Here is a 14,895-nt window from a genome sequence, read left to right as displayed (position 1 = left end):
GTTCTTGTAGTTAAATTTTATAACGATGGTTTTTCAGGCCATAGATCTCGGAGAAAGTCCGAGCAGGAATTTTATGATAGAGTTTGTTTTGTTTTTAGGGGTGTGCTTTGCTTTGGGTGGTTTAGCAGTCGCTTCTAATCCCTCTCCTTATTATGGGGTGCTAGGATTAGTGGTAGCGGCTGTTGCTGGTTGTGGTTGGTTGGTTAGTTTGGGGGTTTCTTTTGTGTCTTTGGTACTTGTTATGGTTTATTTGGGTGGGATGTTGGTGGTGTTCGTTTATTCGGTTTCGTTGGCGGCAGACCCGTATCCTGAGTCCTGGGTGAGTTGAGGGGTAGTTGGTTATGGTCTTGGGATGGGTTTGGTTGTGTTAGTGGGTCTTGTTATGGGGGGTGTGTTGGGATTTTTAGTGGGAGAGAATACTGTTAATAGTGGGGGATTATTGACGGTTCGATCGGATTTTAGTGGGGTGGCTGTTCTTTATTCGGAGGGAGTTGGGTTACTTTTAATTGGTGGGTGAGGGCTGTTATTGACTTTGTTTGTGGTGTTGGAGCTTGTGCGGGGGTTGTCTCGGGGGGCGATTCGGGCTGTTTAGGGGGGGAAAAGTCAGGGAGTAGTTTAGGTTAAAATGCCAGCTTTGGGAGTTGGTGATGAAGGTTTAAGTCCTTTCTCCTTGATATTGGGGTGATTGATGTAACTCTAAGAAGGGGTTTAGTCTTCAATCTTTGGCTTACAAGACCAATGTTTTTATAAACTATTAGAGTTGATTAAAGTTTTAGTAGTTTGTTTTCTAGTGCGGCTGCGATGGGGAACAGGACTAGAATGATTAGGAAGTAGGTGAACGAGGCTAGTTGGCCGATGATGATGAATGGGTGTTCTACTGGTTGGCTTCCCACTCATGTAAGGACTAGGACGTTTGCGACTAGGGTTCAGAATAGGATTTGGGAGATAGGACGGAATGTTATGGATCGTAGTTTTGATGTGTGGAGTAGTGGTATTAGGAATAGTACGAGGATTGAGGCGGCTAGGGCTAGTACACCTCCTAGTTTGTTTGGGATGGATCGTAGGATGGCGTAGGCGAATAGGAAGTATCATTCGGGTTTAATGTGGGGAGGGGTTACTAGGGGGTTGGCTGGTGTGAAGTTTTCTGGGTCTCCTAGGAGGTTTGGGGAGAATAGGGCTAGGGAGACTAGGAGGGAGATTATTAGTGCGAATCCTAGGATGTCTTTTACGGTGTAGTAAGGGTGGAATGGGATTTTGTCGCAGTCCGATGGGACTCCTGTCGGGTTGTTTGATCCAGTTTCGTGTAGGAAGGTGAGGTGGACTAGTGTGAGGCCTACGATAACGAATGGTAGTAGGAAGTGGAGAGCGAAGAATCGTGTTAATGTGGGGTTGTCGACGGAAAATCCTCCTCAGGCTCATTCTACTAGTGTTTGGCCAATGTATGGGATTGCTGAGAACAGGTTTGTGATTACTGTAGCTCCTCAGAATGACATTTGGCCTCATGGCAGGACGTATCCTACGAAAGCAGTTGCTATGAGGGTCAATAAGAGGATGACTCCGATGTTTCAGGTTTCTTTGTTTAAGTATGAGCCGTAGTAGATTCCTCGGCCGATGTGTAGGTAGATGCAGATGAAGAAGAAGGAGGCTCCGTTTGCATGTAGGTTACGGATTAGTCAGCCGAATTGTACGTCTCGGCATATGTGGGCTACGGAAGAGAAGGCTAGGTTGGTGTCTGCTGTGTAGTGTGTGGCTAGCAGAAGACCTGTGACAATTTGGGTGACTAAGCAGATGCCCAGTAGAGACCCGAAGTTTCATCATGTTGAGATGTTTGATGGTGTTGGGAGGTCAATTAGGGCGTTGTTGATGATTTTTAGGACTTGGTGGTTTTTACGAATGTTGAGGGCCATTAGTGGGTTCTGTATGTGGATATGAGGATGATAATGATGGATAGGGCGAATGCTCCTAGGTAGGATTTGATTAGGCCGGAATGGAGGGAGGTGAAGGCTTTGGTTGCTATTAATTGTAAGTTGGCTAGTCCTTCTGGCCCTATGATTTTGTATCAGGACAGGTCGATTAGGTGTGAAGCAATGTTTTGTCCTCCGTTGAGGGAGTTGGACATGGTTAAGCGGTGAGTTAGTGGGTTGAAGTATCCTAGGGAGGTGGAGAAGTTTGAGAAGGAGGATTGTTTTGTGAGGAGGAGAGTTTGGGCTATTTTTGAGATTTCTAGGGCTAGGATAATTCCTAGGGCGGTTACTACTAGGGCTGTTATTTTGATTTGCAGTGGTATTGTTATTGTGGGGGTTTTTGTGGGGATGATGAATGAGGTGATGAGGAATCCTGCCGTGATGCTTCCTAGTGCAAGTCGGGTGATGGGTGAAGTCACTGCGGGGTTGTTTTCATTTATTGGGGTTAGGGATGGAATTCGAACGAAGCCGGTCTGTACTAGTACGGTTATGCGAATTGTGTATACTGCAGTGAATGAGGTGGCTAGTAGTGTTATCAGTAGGGCTCAGGTGTTTAGGTATGATGTGCTTAGGCTTTCGATGATTTGGTCTTTTGAGTAGAATCCTGCTAGGAATGGTGTTCCTATGAGGGCTAGGTTTCCGATGGTTAGGCATGAAGTTGTTGTTGGTATTATTTTTTGCAGGCCTCCTATTTTTCGGATGTCTTGTTCACCATTTAGGCTGTGGATGATGGATCCTGAGCACAGGAAGAGTATAGCTTTGAAAAATGCATGGGTTGAAATGTGGAGAAAGGCTAATTCTGGGAGGTTAAGTCCGATAGTTACTATTATTAGTCCTAGTTGGCTCGAAGTTGAGAAAGCAATGATTTTTTTGATGTCGTTTTGGGTGAGGGCGCATGTGGCTGCAAATAGAGTGGATAGGGCTCCTAGACATAGGCATAGGGTTAGGGCGGTTTGGTTGTTGTTGAATAGGGGGTGGGTTCGGATAAGTAGGAAGATTCCGGCTACTACTATTGTGCTGGAGTGGAGTAAGGCAGATACGGGGGTTGGTCCTTCTATAGCGGCTGGCAGTCATGGGTGAAGTCCGAATTGGGCGGATTTTCCGGTTGCAGCCAGGATTAGGCCTAGTAGGGGTAGTGTTGGGGTCTGGGTTGGGGAGGAGAGTTGTTGGATTTCTCAGGTGTTTATGGCTGAGGCTAATCAGGCTATGCATAGAATAAGTCCTACGTCTCCGACTCGGTTGTATAGTACGGCTTGTAGAGCGGCGGTGTTAGCTTCTGCTCGTCCGTGTCATCAGCTGATTAGTAAGAAGGATATGATTCCTACTCCTTCTCAGCCGATGAATAGGACGAATAGGTTGTTAGCGATGATTAGGATGAGTATTGCTATTAGGAAGAATAGTAGGTAGGTGAAAAATTTTGTGATATGGGGGTCTGAGGCTATGTACCATGTTGCAAATTGTAGGATAGATCATGAGACGAATAGGGCGATGGGGAAGAAGGTGAGGGAGTAGAAATCTATTTTTAGGCTAATAGGGATTTTGAAGTTTATGATGAATTTTCATTCTCACAGGAGGGTCAGGCTTTCCGTTCCTGAGTAAATGTGGATTGTTATTGGAATTAGGCTGATTAAGAAGGATGTTTTGACTGTGTTTGTGATGGTGTCAGGAGTGTTTTTGAAGTTGTGGGATAATAGGGGGAGTAGGATGGGTGTGGATAGGGTGACTAGGGTTAGGATTATGAATGTGTTTAGGGCTAGGGACAGGTCCATTACTTTCACTTGGATTTGCACCAAGATGAGTGGCTCCTAAGACCATTGGATTACTATTATCCTTTGAAAGCAAGGGGACTGAGGTTTTATACTCAGATTCGAGAATTAGCAGTTCTCGTTGGTTCTACCTCCCCTCGGCAGGTAAGAAGATTTTAACTTCTATTTTTAGGATCACAGTCTAATGTTTTGTTTAAAACTATACTTGCATATTGGGATGCCGGAGATTAGCTCAGGTTTGAGAATTAGAAGGAGCATGGGGATTATGTGAAGAGCCATGAGGAGGTGCTCTCGGGTGGAGGAGTTTTGGATGGAGGTGATGTGGGAGGGTAGTGTGCCTCGTTGTGTTATTGTGAGTATGTAAAGGGTGTATGAGGCGGTGAGTAGGATTGTTGTCCCTGTTAGGATGATTGTGAAAGCTGATCAGTTGAATAGGGCGATGACAATGGTTAGTTCTGCTATTAGGTTTGTTGTTGGGGGGAGGGCTATGTTTGTTAGGTTTGCTAGTAGCCATCAGATGGCTATTAGTGGTAGTAGTGGTTGTAGGCCTCGTGTGAGTAGGAGGATTCGGCTGTGAGTTCGTTCGTAATTGGTATTGGCTAGGCAGAATAGTATTGAGGAGGTTAGGCCGTGTGAGATCATTAGAATTATTGCCCCTGAGAATGCTCATTGAGTTTGGATTATAGTTGCGGCTACGACTAGTCCTATGTGGCTGACGGATGAGTAGGCGATTAGTGATTTTAGGTCAATTTGTCGTAGGCAAATGGCGCTGGTTATGATTGCTCCTCATAGGGCTAGAGTAATAAATGGGTAATGTAGGTTGTTTGATGCTGGGTTCACTAGGATTGTGATTCGCATGATGCCGTATCCTCCTAGTTTTAGCAGGAGGGCAGCGAGTAGTATGGAGCCGGCGATTGGGGCTTCTACATGGGCTTTGGGGAGTCATAAGTGCAGTCCGTAAAGGGGGGCTTTGACCATGAAGGCAAGAAGTAGGGCGAGGCTTGCGATTAGTCCGGATCAGGAGGAGTTTAGTGCGGGGTGCGATAGTTTTATTATTGGGAGGTATAGCGTGCCGATTTGGTTTTGTAAGTGGAGGATAGCGATTAGTAGGGGGAGTGAGCTGGCTAGTGTGTAGAATAGGAGGTAGATTCCGGCGTTTAGTCGTTCTGGTTGGTTTCCTCATCGTGTGATTAAGATGAGAGTGGGGATGAGGGTTGCTTCGAATGCGATGTAGAATAGTATCAGTTCTGAGGCTGAGAAAGCTAGTAGGATAAATAGTTGGGCTATGATTACTGTTGTAGCGAAGATTCGTTTGCGGATGGTAGGTTCTTGTTCTAGGTGGTTCTGGCTTGCTATGATTATGAGGGGTAGTAGTCAGCATGATAGGACTAGGAGAGGGGAAGAGATTTGGTCGATTGATGTTCAGGGGGTTAAGCTTTTGTTTGGGTAGTATGTGGGGGTTAGTCATTGCAGGCTAATAGTGGCAATGATCAGGCTGTGTAGTGTGATGTTGGTTCATAGGTGTTTGAGGGGGGATATGATGGCTAGGGGGAGGAGTGTTGCAGTTGGAATTAAGATTTTTAGCATTGTAGGAGGTTGAAGTTATGTAGGTGGTCGGAGCCGTGAGTTCGGGTAGAGGCTACTAGTAGGGCCAGGCCTGTTCCTGCTTCGCAGGCGGAGAATGTTAGTATGATGATTGGTAGGATGGTGGAGGATGGAGATTGTATTTGGATGGGTCATATGGCTAGTGCCACATATATGGATAGTATTATGCTTTCTAAACATAGTAGGGCGGAGATTAGGTGGGTTCGGTGGAAGGCTAATCCTAGGCTGCTTAGGGTGAAAGCTGAGTAGAAGCTGAGGTGGAGGTAGGACATAAAGAAAGTTATAGGGTATAAGCTATAATTTGTTGAGTCGAAATCAACCGTCTTGATTAGACTAACTTTCTGTTATTCTGCTCATTCTAGTCCTCCTTGGATTCATTCGTAAATGAGTCCTAGTGTTAGGAGGAGAATAAGTAGGGAGGTTCAGATTAGGGTGGTGATGGGGGATTCAAGTTGGGTGGCTCATGGTAGTGGTAGTAATAGGGCGATTTCTAGGTCGAATAGAAGGAATAGGATAGCTACTAGGAAGAATCGGATTGAAAATGGAAGTCGGGCAGATCCTAGGGGGTCGAATCCGCATTCGTAGGGGGATAGTTTTTCTGAGTCGGGGTTTATTTGGGCTAATCAGAAGTTTAGTGCGGTCAGTAGGATGCTTAGGGTGAATGATATGGCTAGTATGAATAGGATTATGTTTATTACTCTTCTCTGGGTTTGAACCAGATTTTAAGGATTGGAAGTCGATTGTAATTAATATACTAGAAGAGTAAGAACCTCATCAGTAGATAGAGATGTAGAGGAATAGCCATACGACGTCTACGAAGTGTCAGTATCAGGCGGCGGCTTCGAATCCGAAGTGGTGGTTTGATGTGAAATGGTATTTGATTAGGCGTACTAGGCATACTAGCAGGAATGTTGAGCCAATGATTACGTGTAGCCCGTGGAATCCGGTAGCAACGAAGAATGTAGAGCCGTAGATTCCATCTGCGATAGAGAATGGTGCTTCGTAGTATTCTATGCCTTGTAGGGCTGTGAAGTAGAACCCTAGGAGGACGGTTAGGGTTAGAGCGTGGATTGCTTGTTTTCGGTTGGCCTCTGTGATGCTGTGGTGGGCTCATGTTACGGTGACTCCAGAGGCTAGTAGAATGGCAGTGTTTAGTAGTGGTACTTCTATGGGGTTTAGAGGTTTGATTCCCACGGGTGGTCATTGTCCTCCTAGTTCTGGGGTTGGGGCTAAGCTTGAGTGGAAGAAGGCTCAGAAGAACCCTAAGAAGAAGAAGGCTTCGGATGTGATAAATAGGGCTATGCCGTAGCGTAGTCCTTTCTGTACGGTTGGAGTGTGATGACCTTGGAATGTGCTTTCCCGGATGATGTCACGTCATCATTGGAATATAACTAGGGCAGTGGATAGTAGTCCTAGAATGAGGAGTCGAGGGGAGTTATAGTGGAATCATATTGTTAGTCCTGAGGTAGTTAGGAGGGCGGCGGCGGCTCCTAGAATGGGTCATGGGCTTGGGTCTACTATGTGATAAGAGTGTGCTTGGTGTGCCATTGTCGGTTTTAGATGTTTTCTTGTAGGTACAGGCTCAGTAGAAGTACAAAGACGTAGGCTTGGATTATTGCTACTGCTACCTCTAGGATGGTTAATAATAGAAGGATTAATAGAGTTAAGAGTGAGACTATTGGTATTGTGGTGAATAGGGCTGTTGTGGCGGTAGAGATGAGTTGGATGAGCAGGTGTCCTGCTGTTAAGTTAGCTGTTAAGCGTACGCCTAGGGCTAGTGGGCGGATTAGTAGGCTTGTTGTCTCGATTAGGATTAGGGCTGGGATTAGTGGGGTTGGGGTGCCTTCTGGAAGAAGGTGACCTAGTGATACGGAAGGTTGGTTTCGTAGCCCTGTTAGTAGGGTGGCGAGTCATAGGGGGAAGGCTAGTGCTAAGTTTATGGATAGTTGGGTGGTTGGGGTGAATGTGTATGGTAGGAGACCTAGGAGATTGATGAGTAGAAGGAAGATTATTAGGGATGTGAGGATTAGGGCTCATTTGTGTCCTTTCTTGTCTAGTGGTATTATTAATTGTTTTGTGACTAGGTTAATGAATCATAGTTGGAGGGTTGAGAGTCGGTTGGTGATTCATCGGTTGTCCATGGAGGGAATTAGTAGGGCTGGGAATGTTATTGAGATAAGAATGAGTGGGATTCCTAGGAGAGATGGGCTTGAGAATTGGTCGAAGAAGCTTAGGTTCATGGTCAGGTTCAGGGGGTGGTGCTTGGTGCAGCTGGGGGTTTGTTAGATGGTGGGTTTATTGAGACGAATGATAGGATTTTGGGTTGAATGATGAGGGAGAAGGTGAGTCATGAAATGATCATGATAAAAAATCATGGTGCAGGGTTTAGTTGAGGCATATCATTAAGGAGGGGTGTAGCCCTCTTTCTTTAGCTTAAAAGGCTAATGCTGGTTCATAGCTTCTTAATGATTAGGAGGCTATCAGTGAAGATCAGCTTTCGAAGTTGGCGAGAGGGGTGGATTCTACTACGATTGGTATGAAACTGTGATTAGCTCCGCAGATTTCTGAGCATTGTCCGTAGTAAACTCCGGGTCGGGAGGCGAGGAAGGAAGTTTGGTTGAGTCGGCCTGGGATTGCGTCGGTTTTTACACCTAGGCTTGGAACTGCTCATGAGTGAAGTACGTCATCGGCGGTGACGATGACTCGAATTGTAGAGCTCATTGGAACTACAACTCGATGGTCTACTTCTAGCAGTCGGAAGTGTCCCAGGGGCAGGTCTGATGTTGGGATTATGTAAGAGTCGAATGTTAGGTCTTTTAGGTCGGTGTATTCATATGTTCAGTATCATTGGTGACCGATGGCTTTTAGAGTAAGGTCGGGTTCGTTGATTTCGTCTATTATGTATAGGATTCGTAGGGATGGGAGGGCAAGGGTTACTAGTACTATAGCTGGGAGAATGGTTCAGACGAGTTCGATTTCTTGTGCTTCTACTGTGCTAGATGACAGTTTTTCTGTGAGTATGTGGGTTAGTAGATAAAGCACTAAGGTGCAGATTGATAGTGCGACCATTAAGGCGTGGTCGTGGAATCCTATTAGTTCTTCTATGATTGGGGAGGAGGCGTCTTGGAAGTTGAATTGTGAGTGGTTAGCCATTTGGGTAGAGATGTGCAGGGGTTTCACCTGCAATTTAGTCTTGACAAGGCTATGTAATTGTTTTACTAACGTCTCTATGAGAAAGAAGCATAAGTGGTCTATGCGGTTGGCTTGAAACCAACATATGGGGGTTCGACTCCTTCCTTTCTTGGACTTGGACAAAGGCAGGTTCTTCGAAGGTGTGGAAGGGAGGTGGGCAGCCGTGGATTCATTCAACGTTAGTGCTTGTTAGTTCTGGTTGAAGTACTTTACGTTTTGATGCGAAGGCTTCTCAGATGATGAATACTAGTATGATTACAGCTGTTAGTGAGATTAGTGATCCTACGGAGGAGATAGTGTTTCATAGGGTGTAGGCGTCTGGGTAGTCTGAGTATCGTCGTGGCATGCCGGCTAGGCCTAGGAAGTGTTGTGGGAAGAAGGTGAGGTTGACTCCTACGAACATTACGCCGAAGTGGGTTTTGGCTCATGTTGAGTGTAGGGTGTAGCCAGTGAATAGGGGGAATCAGTGCGTGAATCCTGCTAGGATTGCGAATACTGCTCCTATTGATAAGACGTAGTGGAAGTGGGCTACTACGTAGTAAGTGTCATGTAGGGCAATGTCTAGTGAGGAGTTTGCTAGGACAATTCCTGTAAGTCCTCCGATGGTGAATAGGAAGATGAATCCTAGGGCTCATAGTATTGGTGGGTCTCATTTGATTGTTCCTCCGTGTAGTGTAGCTAGTCAGCTGAATACTTTGATTCCGGTTGGGATGGCAATGATTATTGTAGCAGATGTGAAGTATGCTCGTGTGTCAACGTCTATTCCGACTGTAAATATGTGGTGGGCTCATACAATAAAACCTAAGAACCCGATAGATAGTATGGCTCATACTATTCCTATGTAGCCAAATGGTTCTTTTTTNCCTGCGTAGTAGGTTACTACGTGGGAGATAATTCCGAATCCTGGTAGGATTAGGATGTATACTTCTGGGTGGCCGAAGAATCAGAAAAGGTGTTGGTATAGGACTGGGTCACCTCCTCCTGCAGGGTCGAAGAATGTAGTATTTAGGTTGCGGTCTGTGAGGAGCATTGTAATTCCTGCAGCGAGTACTGGAAGTGAAAGCAGTAGGAGCACTGCGGTGATTAGTACGGATCATACGAATAGGGGGGTTTGGTATTGTGATAGGGCGGGGGGTTTTATATTGATTGCTGTGGTGATAAAGTTAATTGCTCCTAGGATTGAAGAGATACCAGCTAGGTGTAGGGAGAAGATTGCTAAGTCAACTGAGGCTCCGGCATGGGCTAAGTTACCAGCTAGTGGGGGGTATACTGTTCATCCTGTGCCAACCCCTGCTTCTACGGTAGAGGATGCTAGGAGTAGGAGGAAGGATGGGGGAAGTAGTCAGAAGCTTATGTTGTTTATTCGTGGGAATGCTATGTCTGGGGCTCCGATTATCAGTGGGACTAATCAGTTACCGAATCCCCCGATCATAATGGGTATAACTATGAAGAAGATTATTACGAAGGCATGGGCTGTAACGACTACGTTGTAAACTTGATCGTCTCCTAATAGGGCTCCGGGTTGTCCTAGTTCTGCTCGGATGAGGAGGCTCAGGGCAGTGCCTACTATTCCGGCTCATGCGCCGAAAATTAGGTATAGGGTCCCGATATCTTTGTGGTTGGTTGAGAATAATCATCGATTAATGAATGTCACAGGTAAGATGGCTGAGTGTATAAGCGTTAGGCTGTAGTCCTTTTTACAGAGGTTCAATTCCTCTTCTTATCGGCTCTGTAGTGAAGTTCATAGTGAGTTGCAAGCTCATTGATGTGCATTAGTTGTGCACCGGAGTCTTAGGCAGAGGCCTGTTGGTTAGGGCATGTAGCTGTTAACTATAGAGTCATGGGATCGAAGCCCATCTGCCTAGTGAGTTGCAAGGTCCTAGCTTAATTAAAGTACCTGGGTTGCATTCAGGGGATGCAGGGTAGTAGCCTGCGGACTTTAACAGAAACTAAGAGGGTTCAACTCTTGTTTAAGGCTTTGAAGGCCTTCGGTTTAATTAATCCTAAGTTTCTTAGATGATAGTGAGGATTATGGGGGAAATGGGTAGGAGGACGATGGATATTGTGGCTAAGACGGCAATTAGGAAGTTGGTTGGTTTGCCGGTTCGTCATTGTTTTATGTGGTTTGTAGTATGAGGTGGGAGTGTAATTGTTGTGCAGTACGCAAGGCGGAGGTAGAAGAATAGGCTTAATAGTGAGAGGAGGGCTATTAGCGTGGCTGCAGGAATTATTTCTTGCTTAGTTAGTTCTTGAATAATGAGTCATTTGGGAAGGAATCCTGTTAGGGGAGGAAGTCCTGCAAGGGAAAGTAGGGTAAGAAGTAGTATTGCATTTAGTGAGGGGATTTTGGTTCATGCGGTTATTAGGGTGGATAGTTTGTGCACTTTGATTGAGTTTAAAGTCAGGAATACAGTTGCGGTTATTATGGTATATAAGTAGAAGTTGAGGAGGGTGAGTTTGGGGTTGTATACAATAATGATTGCTATCCATCCTAGGTGGGAGATGGAGGAGAAAGCCATGATTTTTCGAATTTGTGTTTGGTTGAGTCCCATTCATCCGCCGATAGCTGCTGAGAGAATGGCTAGGAAGGTTAGGAGAGTAGGATTTAGTGATGGGGAGGTTATGTATAGTAGGGTTATTGGGGGAAGTTTTATGATGGTGGATAATAGGAGACCGGTGAGGAGGGGGGAGCCTTGCAGTACTTCCGGGAATCAGAAGTGGAATGGAACTAGGCCTAGTTTTATGGCAATTGCTGAGGTCAGGATCAGGCTTGATGTGGGGTGGGAGAGCTGTGTAATGTCCCATTGACCAGTATGTCATGCGTTAGTTATGCTTGAGAATAATACTAGGGCTGAGGCGGCTGCTTGGGTTAGGAAGTATTTGGTAGCCGCTTCAATAGATCGAGGGTGATGAGATTTTGAGATTATGGGGAGAATGGCGAGTGTGTTGATTTCGAGGCCAGCTCAGGCCATAATTCAGTGGTTGCTTGAGATTGTGATGGTGGTGCCTAGAATTAGGCTGATCGTAAAAATTAGTTTTGCCTGAGGGTTCATTAGCAGGGGAAGGAGTTGAACCATCATTTTCGGGGTATGGGCCCGATAGCTTATTTAGCTTACCCTACTAGAAAGTAATATAAGGGAAGTATGGAGGATTTTGATTTCTCTAGTGCAGGTTCGATTCCTGTTTTTCTAATTTATAGGAAATGAGAGGACTGGTATACCTCCATGTTCACTTTATCATAGTGACCCTTAGTGTTCAGGCACATTTCCGGTGATCTTAGGTAGGGGGGTAGTCCCGCATAGCAAATTGGCATGCTGGTGTGTCAGAGGCATAAGGCTAACGTAAGTGGGAGAAAGTTTTTTCATAGCAGGTGTATTAGTTGGTCGTATCGAAATCGGGGGTAAGAGGCGCGAATTCATAGAAATCCTGCTGATAGTAGTAGAACTTTTGTGGCTAGCACTACAGGGAACAGCTCTTGAGGTGGGTTTAGTGAGCTTGGGTTGAAGAATATGATGGTAGTGATGGTGTTCATGAGTATGATATTAGCGTATTCCGCTAGGAAGAATAATGCGAATGGACCTGCTGCGTATTCTACGTTAAATCCGGAGACTAGTTCGGATTCTCCTTCTGTCAGGTCAAATGGGGCTCGGTTGGTCTCAGCAAGTGTAGAGACGTATCATATTATAGCAAGGGGTCAACACGAGAAAATAAGGTACAAGGGTTCTTGAGTGACTGCAAGAGTATTGAGGTTGTAGTTCCCACTGAGAAGGATAACGGATAGGAGAATAATTGCCAGGGTCACTTCGTATGAAATTGTTTGGGCTACTGCTCGTAGTGCCCCGATTAGGGCATACTTTGAGTTGGATGCTCATCCAGACCATAGGATGGAGTATACTGCCAGGCTTGATATGGCTAATAGAAATAGCAGGCCTAGGTTGAGGTCTGCTAGGGAGAACGGTAGGGGCAGCGGAGTTCAGATGGAGATTGCTAGAAGTAAGGCTAGCATTGGGGTTGTGATGAATAGGATTGGTGAAGATGTTGATGGTCGGATGGGTTCTTTAATGAATAGTTTTACTCCGTCTGCCAATGGTTGTAAAAGTCCATATGGGCCAACGATGTTTGGACCTTTTCGGTTTTGTATGTAGCTTAAGATTTTACGCTCTACTAGTGTGAGGAAGGCTACTGCAATCAAGATTGGGAGGGCATAGGAGAGGGCTATGGTAAGGTTGATTAGTAGGGGGAAGTTAGTCATGAGTTGTAGGTTAAGCTAGGGAGAGGATTTGAACCTCTGAGTTAAAGGACTTAAGCCTTTTGCATTTTCCGAGCTCTGCCACGCTAGCTGGTCCTTTTCTTGGACGTGGTGTGGTGTGATAGCCTTTCGTAATTTAGTTGGTTTCATTACTTAAGGCGAAGGCTTGCTTGTAGTATTGGCCTCACTTTTCCTATCCTTTCGTACTGGGAAGAGTTCATCATAGATAGAAACCGACCTGGATTACTCCGGTCTGAACTCAGATCACGTAGGACTATTAATCGTTGAACAAACGAACCCTTAGTAGCGGCTGCACCACTAGGATGTCCTGATCCAACATCGAGGTCGTAAACCTCCCCGTCGATATGGACTCTCGGAGGAGATTGCGCTGTTATCCCTGGGGTAGCTTGGTCCATTGATCAATTGTATTGGGTCTGGATGCTATTAGCACGTTGAGGGGTTGCTCTCAGTCTAGAGGTTTGGTCTAATTTTTGGAGGTTTTTGTTTTACTCCAAGGTCGCCCCAACCGAAAAACGCAGACCAATGTCTTATGTGTCAGTGAACCCAGTGGGTGAGTAGGTGTTATAAGGTGGTTGCTGGTTTTAAAGTTCCACAGGGTCTTCTCGTCTTATGTGTTCATCCCTGCTTTTGTACAGGGAGATCAATTTCACCGATTGCCTGTAAGAGACAGTTAAGACCTCGTTTAGCCATTCATACTAGTCTCGATTTATGGGACAATTGATTGCGCTACCTTTGCACGGTTAGGATACCGCGGCCGTTGAACAATAGTCACTGGGCAGGCATCACCTTCAATACTTGTTTGTGGTTTGCTGAAGGCTATGTTTTTGGTAAACAGTCGGGCCTTGACGGGTTTGCCGAGTTCCTTTTACAGGTTTTAATCTTTCTTAATGGACGCTCCTCTGTCGGGTTAACAATGTACTTAATACTCTGCTTGTTTGATTGATCGTATATTGGTGGTTTGTTAATAATGTGCCGATGTAAGCTTGCGTCGTAGAGGGATTACCCAGGTTACTCATTCTAGCATTAATTCTCCTATTTAGATATAGGTTAGCCTGTTAATGATGAGGGAGTCATATTGTTCTTATATTTTTGTAAAGTAGAGCTTTAACGCACTCTTTGTTGATGGCTGCTTGAGGGCCCACAGTACTGTTAGAAGATTAGTATTTATCCGCTCGTGGAGATTGTATTCTTTTTTAAAGGAGCTGTACCCCCTTTAAATTGCCCTTAATTCGCTTCATTAGGGTTTGTGTTGTTTCCTTGGAGAAGAATTAAGAGTGAACTAAGATTCGTTTCACAGGCAACCAGCTATCACCCAGCTCGGTTGGCTTTTCACCTCTACTAACAAGTCATCCCACTCTTTTGCCACAGAGACGGGTTCGCTCATAATAGCTGCTCGTAAGTAGCTCGCTTGGGTTTCGGGATGGCAAACTTAAATTCATTTTGCTTGGTTTTTCTTGCTAGACCATGATGCAAAAGGTACAAGGGTTGATCTTTGCTGTTTTTAGCTTAGTTTATTTCACTAATATTTCATCTTTCCCTTACGGTACGTAGTCTCTATCGCTCCAATGGTGTCTTTTCTATCGCCTATACTGGGACTAGTAAATGCTTTAGTTGGGTGCATGTAATAGCTTTGTTATTCCAGGTCATGTCGATTGGGCTAGAGTTTGGCATCAAGACGATCTGGTGTTAACAGACATTTTTCAGGTGTAAGCTGAATGCTTTTGTTTAAGCTACGTCTTGGTAGCCTAAGTGCACCTTCCGGTACACTTACCTTGTTACGACTTACCTCATCTTTGGCTGGATGGCTTATTAATTTATGGGGGGGGGGGTCGCCTATGAGGAGGGTGACGGGCGGTATGTACGTGCCCCAGAGCCGGCTTAAAGAGGGCTCGATTGTCCCACTTTACTGCTAAATCCGCCTTCTAGGGGTTATTTCATACCCCTTTGCCGTATGTTCTATTATAGAAAATGTAGCCCATTGCTCCCATTCCATGGGCTATACCTTGACCTGTCGTACTAGCGGGGTTAGGCTATTGCGCTCACTGTTGGGCTTTCAGGGTAGGTGAGCTGGAGACGGCGGTATGTAGGCTGTTTTGGC

General features: G+C 45.4%; 13 protein-coding genes across 13 annotated transcripts, besides 23 other annotated features; 1 reads left to right on the top strand and 12 right to left on the bottom strand. All coding sequences in view use genetic code 2, as the record gives it.

Moving 5' to 3' along the window:
• Positions 1-71, top strand: a tRNA (tRNA-Glu).
• A 2-nt stretch (positions 72-73) lies between these two features.
• ND6 (NADH dehydrogenase subunit 6) lies at positions 74-592 on the top strand. The gene has a single exon. It carries the CDS (start codon positions 74-76, stop codon positions 590-592), a length of 519 nt encoding a protein of 172 aa, YP_009107835.1.
• A 12-nt stretch (positions 593-604) lies between these two features.
• Positions 605-674, top strand: a tRNA (tRNA-Pro).
• Positions 675-692: 18 nt separating this feature from the next.
• Positions 693-761, bottom strand: a tRNA (tRNA-Thr).
• A 3-nt stretch (positions 762-764) lies between these two features.
• CYTB (cytochrome b) lies at positions 765-1,907 on the bottom strand. Its single transcript has one exon. The coding sequence runs from the start codon at positions 1,905-1,907 to the stop codon at positions 765-767; it is 1,143 nt and encodes a 380-aa protein (YP_009107834.1).
• Positions 1,908-1,915: 8 nt separating this feature from the next.
• On the bottom strand, positions 1,916-3,733 carry ND5 (NADH dehydrogenase subunit 5). The gene has a single exon. It carries the CDS (start codon positions 3,731-3,733, stop codon positions 1,916-1,918), a length of 1,818 nt encoding a protein of 605 aa, YP_009107833.1.
• Positions 3,734-3,804, bottom strand: a tRNA (tRNA-Leu).
• Positions 3,804-3,869, bottom strand: a tRNA (tRNA-Ser).
• Positions 3,870-3,939, bottom strand: a tRNA (tRNA-His).
• ND4 (NADH dehydrogenase subunit 4) lies at positions 3,940-5,317 on the bottom strand. The gene has a single exon. A coding segment is annotated over exon 1 (1,378 nt).
• ND4L (NADH dehydrogenase subunit 4L) lies at positions 5,311-5,607 on the bottom strand. Its single transcript has one exon. It carries the CDS (start codon positions 5,605-5,607, stop codon positions 5,311-5,313), a length of 297 nt encoding a protein of 98 aa, YP_009107831.1.
• Position 5,608: 1 nt separating this feature from the next.
• Positions 5,609-5,678, bottom strand: a tRNA (tRNA-Arg).
• A 1-nt stretch (position 5,679) lies between these two features.
• On the bottom strand, positions 5,680-6,030 carry ND3 (NADH dehydrogenase subunit 3). Its single transcript has one exon. The coding sequence runs from the start codon at positions 6,028-6,030 to the stop codon at positions 5,680-5,682; it is 351 nt and encodes a 116-aa protein (YP_009107830.1).
• Positions 6,031-6,099, bottom strand: a tRNA (tRNA-Gly).
• Positions 6,100-6,883, bottom strand: COX3 (cytochrome c oxidase subunit III). Its single transcript has one exon. A coding segment is annotated over exon 1 (784 nt).
• Positions 6,884-6,891: 8 nt separating this feature from the next.
• ATP6 (ATP synthase F0 subunit 6) lies at positions 6,892-7,575 on the bottom strand. The gene has a single exon. It carries the CDS (start codon positions 7,573-7,575, stop codon positions 6,892-6,894), a length of 684 nt encoding a protein of 227 aa, YP_009107828.1.
• ATP8 (ATP synthase F0 subunit 8) lies at positions 7,566-7,733 on the bottom strand. The gene has a single exon. The coding sequence runs from the start codon at positions 7,731-7,733 to the stop codon at positions 7,566-7,568; it is 168 nt and encodes a 55-aa protein (YP_009107827.1).
• A 1-nt stretch (position 7,734) lies between these two features.
• Positions 7,735-7,803, bottom strand: a tRNA (tRNA-Lys).
• Position 7,804: 1 nt separating this feature from the next.
• Positions 7,805-8,488, bottom strand: COX2 (cytochrome c oxidase subunit II). The gene has a single exon. The coding sequence runs from the start codon at positions 8,486-8,488 to the stop codon at positions 7,805-7,807; it is 684 nt and encodes a 227-aa protein (YP_009107826.1).
• Positions 8,489-8,494: 6 nt separating this feature from the next.
• Positions 8,495-8,563, bottom strand: a tRNA (tRNA-Asp).
• Positions 8,564-8,566: 3 nt separating this feature from the next.
• Positions 8,567-8,639, top strand: a tRNA (tRNA-Ser).
• Positions 8,631-10,181, bottom strand: COX1 (cytochrome c oxidase subunit I). Its single transcript has one exon. It carries the CDS (start codon positions 10,179-10,181, stop codon positions 8,631-8,633), a length of 1,551 nt encoding a protein of 516 aa, YP_009107825.1.
• Position 10,182: 1 nt separating this feature from the next.
• Positions 10,183-10,253, top strand: a tRNA (tRNA-Tyr).
• Positions 10,253-10,319, top strand: a tRNA (tRNA-Cys).
• Positions 10,320-10,392, top strand: a tRNA (tRNA-Asn).
• Positions 10,393-10,400: 8 nt separating this feature from the next.
• Positions 10,401-10,469, top strand: a tRNA (tRNA-Ala).
• Position 10,470: 1 nt separating this feature from the next.
• Positions 10,471-10,540, bottom strand: a tRNA (tRNA-Trp).
• ND2 (NADH dehydrogenase subunit 2) lies at positions 10,541-11,580 on the bottom strand. The gene has a single exon. A coding segment is annotated over exon 1 (1,040 nt).
• Positions 11,581-11,649, bottom strand: a tRNA (tRNA-Met).
• Positions 11,649-11,719, top strand: a tRNA (tRNA-Gln).
• A 3-nt stretch (positions 11,720-11,722) lies between these two features.
• Positions 11,723-11,796, bottom strand: a tRNA (tRNA-Ile).
• A 5-nt stretch (positions 11,797-11,801) lies between these two features.
• ND1 (NADH dehydrogenase subunit 1) lies at positions 11,802-12,779 on the bottom strand. The gene has a single exon. The coding sequence runs from the start codon at positions 12,777-12,779 to the stop codon at positions 11,802-11,804; it is 978 nt and encodes a 325-aa protein (YP_009107823.1).
• A 13-nt stretch (positions 12,780-12,792) lies between these two features.
• Positions 12,793-12,867, bottom strand: a tRNA (tRNA-Leu).
• Positions 12,868-14,467, bottom strand: an rRNA (16S ribosomal RNA).
• Positions 14,468-14,537, bottom strand: a tRNA (tRNA-Val).
• Positions 14,538-14,895, bottom strand: part of an rRNA (12S ribosomal RNA) that runs on past the window's edge.

Source organism: Haemorhous mexicanus, mitochondrion (assembly GCF_027477595.1).
Source record: "Haemorhous mexicanus mitochondrion, complete genome".
Taxonomy (NCBI): Eukaryota; Metazoa; Chordata; class Aves; order Passeriformes; family Fringillidae; genus Haemorhous; species Haemorhous mexicanus.
Note: the sequence above shows the minus strand (reverse complement) of the source record. Positions and strands in the feature narration are given on the sequence as shown.